The sequence below is a fragment of the Aotus nancymaae genome, unplaced genomic scaffold (assembly GCF_030222135.1).
Source record: "Aotus nancymaae isolate 86718 unplaced genomic scaffold, 86718_ANA_hifiasm-v0.15.2.pri h1tg000014l, whole genome shotgun sequence".
Lineage (NCBI taxonomy): Eukaryota > Metazoa > Chordata > Mammalia > Primates > Aotidae > Aotus > Aotus nancymaae.
The window spans coordinates 34,191,915-34,201,382 of NW_026988425.1; the positions used below are offsets into that span (position 1 = coordinate 34,191,915).

A 9,468-nucleotide genomic window follows, 5' to 3' on the forward strand; every position below is an offset into this window, starting at 1 on the left:
ACAAGCAGAGGCAGGCATAGACTTAGGTAGATTAGATAAGAAAATAGACATAAAGGTCCCCAAGCTTTTTGCAAGGCCAGGTCATGAGCATGGCATTCAAGTCTAGGTGACATGGTTTTGCAAGATTGCTTCTTCATAGTGTCCCTGCTGGGCTGATGGTAAGGAGTCCCCAGTCAGTTGATCAAGATCTCTAGGTCCTAGGCTTCACCTGCCCTTTCTAGGTCACCTGCTGCTCCACAGTGCAGCTCCACAATGCTCAGAGGTTGGGGTAGGAAAGGGGAGGGGGCAGCCTAGGGCATTTCTCTTGCTAGGTCAACAGCTGATACTTTCAGCATAATTTCCTTCTCACTGAGCGTAAGGCCGGGTATAACTTTACCTGCTTCTAAGAAAATATTGGAGTTAAGTGATGTTCTGGTAAAAAACTCATGATCGGCCGGGCGCGGTGGCTCAAGCCTGTAATCTCAGCACTTTGGGAGGCCGAGGCGGGTGGATCACGAGGTCAAGAGATCGAGACCATCCTGGTTAACATGGTGAAACCCCGTCTCTACTAATACAAAAAATTAGCTGGGCACGGTGGCGCGTGCCTGTAATCCCAGCTACTCAGGAGGCTGAGGCAGGAGAATTGCCTGAACCCAGGAGGCGGAGATTGCGGTGAGCCGAGATCGCGCCATTGCGCTCCAGCCTGGGTATCAAGAGCGAAACTCCGTCTCAAAAAAAAAAAAAAAAAAAAAAAAAACTCATGATCAAGGGAAAAGAGAAATCCAAACAGGATTGGAAGAGTAGGGGAGGTTACAGAGGGCCTGCTAGAGTCTCTCTGAGTTTGGAGTCAGATAGACCTGGCTTTGAATCCCAAGTTAGCACTTCCATGTTTCTGCCTTTGACCACATTTCTCATATATTCCTTATTCTCTTGTCTCCCCATCTGTGGATTGAGATAGTAGTACTCACTAACAAGTTTGGCTGAAGATAAAAGGAGATAATGCATTTAAAGCACCGTGCATGTATCAAATTTCAAAAGATTGCAATTTTCAGGGGGAATAAATCAAAGAGGAGAGGAAGGAAGGAGGGTGAAAGGGAAAGATGAGGAGAAAATGAAGACAAAGTTGGTCATGATGGGAAATGGAAAAGGTCCCCTACACCTGTTTAGGGCCTGTGAAGCATGGGCACATACACGTGCAGACAGCTGCTTAATCTCATGTTTGCATGAGGGAATTTGCTGGGAGGTGGTGGGGCTCTTGTGAAACAAGATTCATGTGAAAATCACAAGCACAGAGGATATAACTCATAAAGCCACCAATGTCTGGTTACATCACATCTCCTCATGTTTTCTGTTTCTGCTGCAGAGAGGAGAGTCTGAGTGGATGGGCAGGGCTTGGGGTCAAGTCCTGGCTTGGATGACACTGGGTAAATTATAGCACTTGTCGGTAATTAAGAGAGTTGTCCCACTTCCTAGAGGCATGGTGAAAATTCATGAGGATGCTTTATGACTTTAAAATAGTCATCCTGGTCAGGTGCAATGGCTCAGGCCTGCAATCTGAGCACTTTGAAAGGCTGAAATGAGAGGATTGGTTGAGCCCAGGAGTTCGAAATCAGCTTGGGCAACATAGTAAAACCCCATGTCTACAAATTAAAAAAAGAAAAATAGCTAGGTGTGGTGGCACGTGCCTATAGTTCCAGCTACTTAGGAGGCTGAGGTGGGAGGATTGTTTGAGCCTGGGAGGTTGAGGCTGCAACAAACCATAATCACGTCACTGTAGTCCAAGCTGGGTGACAGAGGGAGACCCTGTCTCAAAATAGAAAAAATAGAAATCATCCCTGAACATCTGTAAATTGAAGTCACACTTTCTTTTGAATTACCTTCCTTTGGTTTTTAAAAATATTGCAGCTGAAATAACACGTCATTATGTTGAAATTGTGTATAGTCAGGTTTCATTATCCATAAACTCCATTTCAAAAAAAAGGGAATATTACAAAATATTGACTATGAAAATGGGGCATGGACTCAGGGTGAGAACCTCTGTGTTACATGCCTCATCTCTAAGACCTTATTCAGGTCTAACATTCCAGAATCCCAGGCAGCAGCCTCCAGAGCTCAAGCCTTCCCCTTTTGCTGTCCCTCTGCTGACCCATGTCCCCCTAGTTTCCACTTACAGCTCAGGAAAGGGCGCATCTCGAGGATCCTGAGAGTGGAGGTGACCAGGCACAAGGGTCTCGGCAAATGTCTCCAGACTAGAGTCATCTCTCCCATTCAGGAAGCCAGCCCCCATGGAAGCAGGTTAGAGGTCAGGCTCTAACTGTTTGCTGTCCTGCTGGACTTTGAGATTAAGATGGGGAGGTGGCTCTAAAAGGGGAATCCTGAGTGGTGACAGCCCATGGCTTCAGGCAAACCTCAGAGCTGTCTATTGTTATAACAGTGCCTTCAAGGAGGAGAGAAAGAGAGTGATGAAAAGAGAAACAAAGAGAGAGAGTGAAAGTAGGAGGGAGAGAGAGAAGAAGAGAGAAAATAAAAGAAGAGAGCAGAAGGGAAAAGGAAAGAAAGCAGGCAGATAAAGCAAAGGTCATCTGACTAGTTCTGTTTAGTATTCCATCAGGGTTTCGTGTGGGTGAGCTTTTCTCTGCAGGAGGGTGGTGCTGGGTGGGGGAGAAGGATCAGGATATGGTCGAAGGGGTCAGAGATTGAGAAACGAGGGATGTGACTAAGAGAGCAAGAAGGAGGACATGCATGAAGTGAATGAATAAATGAATTGGTCTGGGGGGGTCTTAGAGAAAGAGAGGAGAAAACAATGGGGAAAGAGCCATTCCAAGGAAAAGCAGAGAGTACCAAATAGCTAGGTAAGGTTCGGGACAGCTGTGAATCCTCTTATGTGTCTGAAGAAGGCAAAAGGTTAAGAGCTGAGGTGTTAGAGTGCCTTATTTTCATTAAATTTTTAATTTCTTAAATTCCCATTTACCCCACTCTGGCCTCCCCCCGCCTTCAATCCCCATAAGCAACTATTTAGCACGTTTATATATATATCCTTTTGCTGGCAGGCATTCTTGTAAAGTGTGTATTGTTTAGGGTGACTGCAGTTTTAATTTAGGTAAATATGTGTAATACGTGTCTCTTTTTCTTTTCAGTTAGAGCCATGCTTTTAAGATGCAACCAGGTTGTGAAAAGTCCATCTCTTCTAGGTTTCCCACTGCTTCACAATGGGGACCACATACTTTACATGGCAGTGCCTAAGGGGGACAGTGACAAAGGCAATTGCAACTAGGGGGTCAAGGGAGCGGGGATGGATAGGTATCATTATCTTGGGTCACTCTGTAGGGGAGACAACTGACTTGGCCACACCCTTCATAAACACCTGCAAAACAACCTTTTACTCCGAATGCCCATAGGAGGTGAAGGCACTAGGTAAGTACAGGAGTATGCTACATTCAGTGTCATTGTTTCTTTTTGTGTAGGTTTCCAGCTCCTAGTCAATTCTGCTTTGGGGGTAGTATGGAGTGGGCGTATGAGCTGGCTGGTCCCCTGCTGCAGGAGCAATCCAAGTCAGTGAGGCCAGTGGACACAGCGTCTCCCTGGGGTGCACAGCTTGTCCTGTGGTTGGACAGAGGGGAGAAAATGTTGAGGCCCTGAAGTCTGGTATATGCTCCTCAGCTCTACTGGACTGTGGTCAGTTTTGCCTTTGTGAACACCGCAGGCTATAGTTTTCCTTGAGATTTTTCTTGGGCTGTAAGATTAGAGATTTTTATGGTGAGAGGCACCCAATATCAAGGGGTCACCTAGAGTGGGGAAGATAAACAGTACATTTTGAATAACTTCTAGAGGAAAAGTGAGAGGTTATACTTCCTTTATTTAAAAGGAAAATAAATTATTCTGATTACCATAATATGTACTTTTGTTAAACAAACTCAAGCCTAGAAAAGCATAAAGAAGAAAGAAAAAAAATCATGACAAATCTGACCATTATATTTTAGTAGATTTCCTTTCAGAAATCTTTCTCTACATGTGTCTATCTGTGTATACACATGCTGTTTCGGAAACTGAGTCTTCATATTTTTTATTTAACAAGTTCCTTTTCATGGATAGCTGTATTTTCTCCAGCATCCTAGGATGGAGAATTTTCTGCACTTGACTAATTATTTGTTTTCTTCAGATAAATTCCTTGAAGAGGGATTCCTAGGTCAAAATGTATGTACATTTTAAATATATCTCAGTAAGATGGCATCAGTTTATAATTCAACTAACATTGCACAAAACTATATTCTAAGATGTTTGTTCTTTTGGACTCTGTAGAATTACATCATATCCACAAAATCTGAAAACTGGGATGAGGAGGAAACTGAGATTGCCTCTAGAGCTTCATTCTCAGCATAGGAGTCATTTGGAATATCATTCTAAGATTCTAGCCTAGCTTCACAGATAAAACTCCAATTAAACAGATATTATTTCTGAGTTATAAGTGACAGTAGTTCTAAGTCTCTCTCTTCTCTCTCCTTTGAGCAGATCAGGTATAATTTTCTCAATTTTTTGTAAGAATAGAGAAGATGAAGGAATACCTCAGTCTGCACAAATGGTAAACAGGAGGAGAAAAGCCTTTCATTAGGTAGGAAAATATTGAAATTTCTCCTTGAAAAAAATACTTCACAAATGGAGAAACTTGGAAATTCTGTCATCATGTTAGTAACTATCAGAGAGGATTTTTGCACACAAGGTCACCAGTGATTTATCAGTTAAGTCCTGAGCGTAACTGAACTTTGCTCTGTCCCAGGCCTTCTGTCAATGACAGAGCAGAGTCCAGTAAGACTCTGAAGATAATTAACAGCTGTTCCAAAGTAATCCTTTCCCTCTCTTAGCTCATTTAGGAGTTGTGAAATTGAAGGAAAGGAAAATTATTTTGGAAGAATTTCAGATAAATGTATACAATTTACATGCAACTTCATATTACAGGTGTTCCATTTCACAGTTAAGGGACTATGAAGAATGGGGTGTGCAGGGTGTTCAGACTGAGGTGCAGAGATTGGCAAGTATGTAAGAAGAGAATAACTGCCTAAAGATGTGGCTCAGATACTGTAACCCTTAGAATTTCATGGAAACTGATTTTCTTAAAAATAATGCAAGGTCAAAGTCCTTTTGTTTATTTACTAGAACTCTTTGGACAAGTCTCATCGGAATTATTGAACTTACTATGTTTTAGAGAGTAACATTCTGGAGAGATCTGGGGACACATGGATTACCTTAGCCTTCACACTAGACTGTAATCCCCAAGAGGCCAGAGAGCACATCCATACTGTTCACTGCATCCCAGCACAGTGCCTGGCGTAGAGTGTACATCAAGGATTGTTCAATAATGCATGTGGTAGAATGATTGACAGATAATTTATATGGGGAAGATATGTGGTTTGCTAATTTTGCATTTTTAGTAGAGATGGGGTTTCTCCACATTGGTTATGCTGGTCCTGAACTCCTGACCTCGGGATCCGCCTGCCTCGGCCTCCCAAAGTGCTGGAACTAAAGTTGTAAGCCACCGCACCCAGATGGGAAGATATGTGTTTAAATGGAGGAGCCTGAAAATACAAATCAACTGCTTTTTTGGTAGAATGTATGGATGTCTGACAAAATCTTATTGAGCACAGGCCCTTCTCTTAGCAGTTGGGATTTTCTAGTAGTTCATTCCCTTTAACTTTACAACCAAGGCTTAATTCTTGTTTTCAATCACAGTAAGATGAGAGTCCTTAGAGTTTGGTTCACTATGACTTCCTGTATGGGGGAAGAGCTGTTCCCGAAATAGGGCTCTCAATTACAGTGAATTAGCTCACAAGGATGTTTAATTACAAGGATGTTTAATTATATCCTGTTATTGTAGTGATTATTACAGAATTGGCTCTTTTAAATAATTCAAATTGCAAAAGAAAAATGAAGGAAGGATGCATCAGATGAGGAGAGACCGTTTAACCACCAAAAAAAAAAAAAAAATTCTTAATTAGAAGAAGAAAACAAAATCCAGCTATATGCTGTTTTAAAAAGACACACCTAAAACATAATGACACAGAACAATTTGCAAGTAAAGGAATAAAAAGAAACTTACCAGAGAATTACCACCTCCAAGAAAAGCCAATTAGCAATATCAGTATGAGAAAACATAGGTTTTAAGACAAAAATGATCATTATAAATAAAGGGGATCATATGTAAAAATGAAAAGAATAATTTATTTGGAGGAGTGAACATTTAAACTTGTATATGACCAATAATACAGCCTCAAAATACATAAAGCAAAAATTGATAGAATTACAATAAGTAGAAACTTACATAATCCTAGAAGATTTTAACTTACTTATAAATTACCTCAGAAAATGATACTTTAAGCAGCAAAAAAGATGAACTTCATTAATGCAAAAATCCTAAATAAAAGTTTAGCAAATTGAACCTAATAAGGTTTGCAAAAATACATCATGTATAAGTGAGGTTCATCTCAAGAATGCTAGGGTACTTTAACCTTTAATATATATTCTCTAAAATAATTTTCTGTGATAATTAACACATTAATAGAGAAAAGCCACATGAACATATCAATGGATGTAGAAAAAAATTGGAGAACTTTTAACATCAATTAAGATAAAATTATTATCAAACTAAAAATTTAAAGGAATATCTTTCACATAACTAAGGGTATCTGAAAACATTGTAGGGGCCCAGCAGCAGTTTTCTCTGACCTGCTGCTCCCCTATCTGGTCCCTCATTCTCTCCAGAGGCTGGCCATAGAAACTGGAATCTCACTTCCCCAAGGCGTCATAGAAACTGGTCCTCTTGCCCCAACGTCAGCTTTACAGTCTAAAAATATTACTGTAACTTTACACCAGCCTTTCTGTGTAAAAGCTGACCATAAATAACCTGACCTATCTTGTTTGACTGTAGGTCCTAAGACCCCCTTTCCAGAGAGGGTCCTGCCCCATACCCAGAAGGAAGGAATGCTGAGAGGGATTCCTACACAGAGAGACCAAGAAGCATCTAAACAGATAGGCCTTGCTAGGTTTCCTCATTCAGTCTATCAGCATTAGATTCAATCATTTTCCTACATGGCTGTCCATATTTTGTTGAAACTAAGCATAAAAACAGGGTTTCCTCTGTATCTTTGGGTCTTCATTCTGAAGGCTCCCATGTCACATAAAACTATAATCAAATAAATTTGTATGCCTTTTCTCCTATTAATTCACCTTTTGTCAGTGACTTGTAGTGAATTCTCAAAGGGCAAGGCGGCAGCTTTCCTTTGCCCCTACAGCACCTATGTGATGCCTTTTATGTGATAGTAAACTTTTTGTAGCATTCTTGTTTAAGTCAGGAATAGGAAAGAATGCCCTTAACACATTTCTATTTAACACTGTCCTGAAAGCCCAAGAAATAGATCAAGAAACAGAAATAAGAGGTATAAAGACTGGAAAAGAAGAAACAACATTGTTACTTTGTGGTGATACAGTTGTAAAAACTAAAAATCCAAGAAAACTTACAAATTATAAGAATATTAATTGGAGTTCAGTAAGGTTACAGGATGGATGCAAGATCAGTATTTAAACATCAGTTGGGGCCGGGCGAGGTGGCTCACGCATGTAATCCCAGCAGTTTGGGATGTTGAGGCCAGCGGATTACCTGAGGTCAGGAGTTCGAGACCAGCCTGGACAACATGGCAAAGCCCTTCTCTACTAAAAATGCAAAAATTAGCTGGGTGTGGTGGCACAGTCCTGTAATCCTAGCTACTTGGGAGGCTGAGGCAAGAGAATCACTTGAACCTGGGAGGCGGAAGTTGCAATGAGAAGTTGCAAAGGATGAAACTAATAAAACGTGCAAATATTTATGAAGAATAATGTGAAGTTTTATTGAAGCCCAATATGAAGGAAGTGATATACCATGTTCATAATTAGGAAGGCACAATATTATAAAGGTGTATCTTCTCCTGGCATTAAAACATAAATTCAATCTAGTTCCCAATATAATTTTTTAGGAGACTCAATCAGCTCATCTCACAATTCATATGATGAGTAAATGGCCAAGAATAGCCGGAACAATTTTGAAGAAGGGTATGGTGGTGTGGGAATTAACTTACCAGATAACCAGACTTTGTATAAAATATGGTAATAAAACAGAGGAGTGCCAGGGCAGGAAGAGATACACAGGAAAATGGGCTAGAAAAGCCTGGACTAAGATTTGAGTATATGTAGACACTCAGAAGATGACAAAGATGGCGTAAAAGATAAGCAGGAAAAGGCTGAGTTACTCAGATACAAATGGGTTCATGAGGGAAATAAAAAGGAAAATAACAATACCTCATTTTACGCTCACTGAATTGTCAAAAATTAAAACATCTGAAAGCATCAGGTAATAATGAAGATGAAGAGAAATGGAAACCACTATACTGATGGCATGGGTACACATCAGTAAAACTACTTTAGAGAGGAAGCAATTTGTCAGAATCTAGGAAATGTTAAGATATGCATTTTATATGACCCAACCATATATACCTCTAGGTGTATATTTTGGAGAAACTTTTGCACATATTCCAATGGGACTGGCATAGGAATGCTCATGCATCATCATTTATGATAGTGAAAATCAAATGTTGCTAAATAGGGAGACTAATAAATTGTATATATGTGTTCAACTATAACAGTGGTATACACACAACTTTTGTCATTTATGGCATTGAAAATTAAATGTTGATAAATAGGGAGACTAATACATTGTATGTATACAACTACAGCACTTGTATACATAAAGCAATGAAAATTAAATGTTGATAAATAGGGAGCTTAGTAGATTGTATAGATGTATACAGCCGAGCAGCTGGAGCTATTTGTATCTCAAAAACCCAAAGCTGAATGAAAAAAAATCAAAGTGCATAATGATATCTGCTATTTTTTATGCAAACTCATAAATACCAAAGTAATTGCTCATATTATGTAGGGATAGATATGAGATAAATGCATTGTAAAAATAGTAGGGAAGGATATATAATAACTTTAGGATTGTGGTTACCGTTGGAGAGATAATTTGGTTGTTGAGGGATATAAATGATGGTATTTGTAATGTTAAATGAATCTGTGTTAAAAAAAAAAAAAGGACAAGCCAAAATATGAAAATTTATAAGATTTGGATGTGGGTAAATGATCTTTGTTATGTTTTTCTATATATTTTTCAAGTACTTATGAAATATTTTATGCAATAAAGAAAAGATCACAAATGGATGATGAAATCACAGCTGGTTTTAAGCAAAGATATTGGATAATTTGAGGCAGGAAGACAAGAACAAAAGAAACTATGAACCTTTGGCCCTGAGATTTGTGGCTTGTTAAATGAAAATTGATCATATCTCAGGTTTGGAAACTTGGGAAAGTTAATTGAATCTCAGGTTTGGAAACTCTCCTTTTGATTGTTCTCGGTTGTTCCCAGGAGAAGTTCCAAGAAACTTCTGAGTGCTTCCAAGCATGCTTGCA

At 39.6% G+C, this 9,468-nt stretch overlaps 1 protein-coding gene across 2 annotated transcripts in view; it reads right to left on the reverse strand.

Moving 5' to 3' along the window:
* The window catches only part of AGXT2 (alanine--glyoxylate aminotransferase 2), a 45,411-nt gene extending 43,100 nt beyond the window's left edge, over positions 1 to 2,311 (reverse strand). Inside the window, exon 1 of one of the 2 annotated variants that reach the window (XM_012459971.3) lies at positions 2,151 to 2,311. In XM_012459971.3, the coding sequence (XP_012315394.2) occupies positions 2,151 to 2,247 (97 nt within the window). In that variant the 5' untranslated portion in view covers positions 2,248 to 2,311. The remainder of the gene's footprint in view (positions 1 to 2,150) is intronic. The other variant, XM_012459972.3, reaches the window with a different exon arrangement.
* Between the last annotated feature and the right edge of the window lie 7,157 nt (positions 2,312 to 9,468).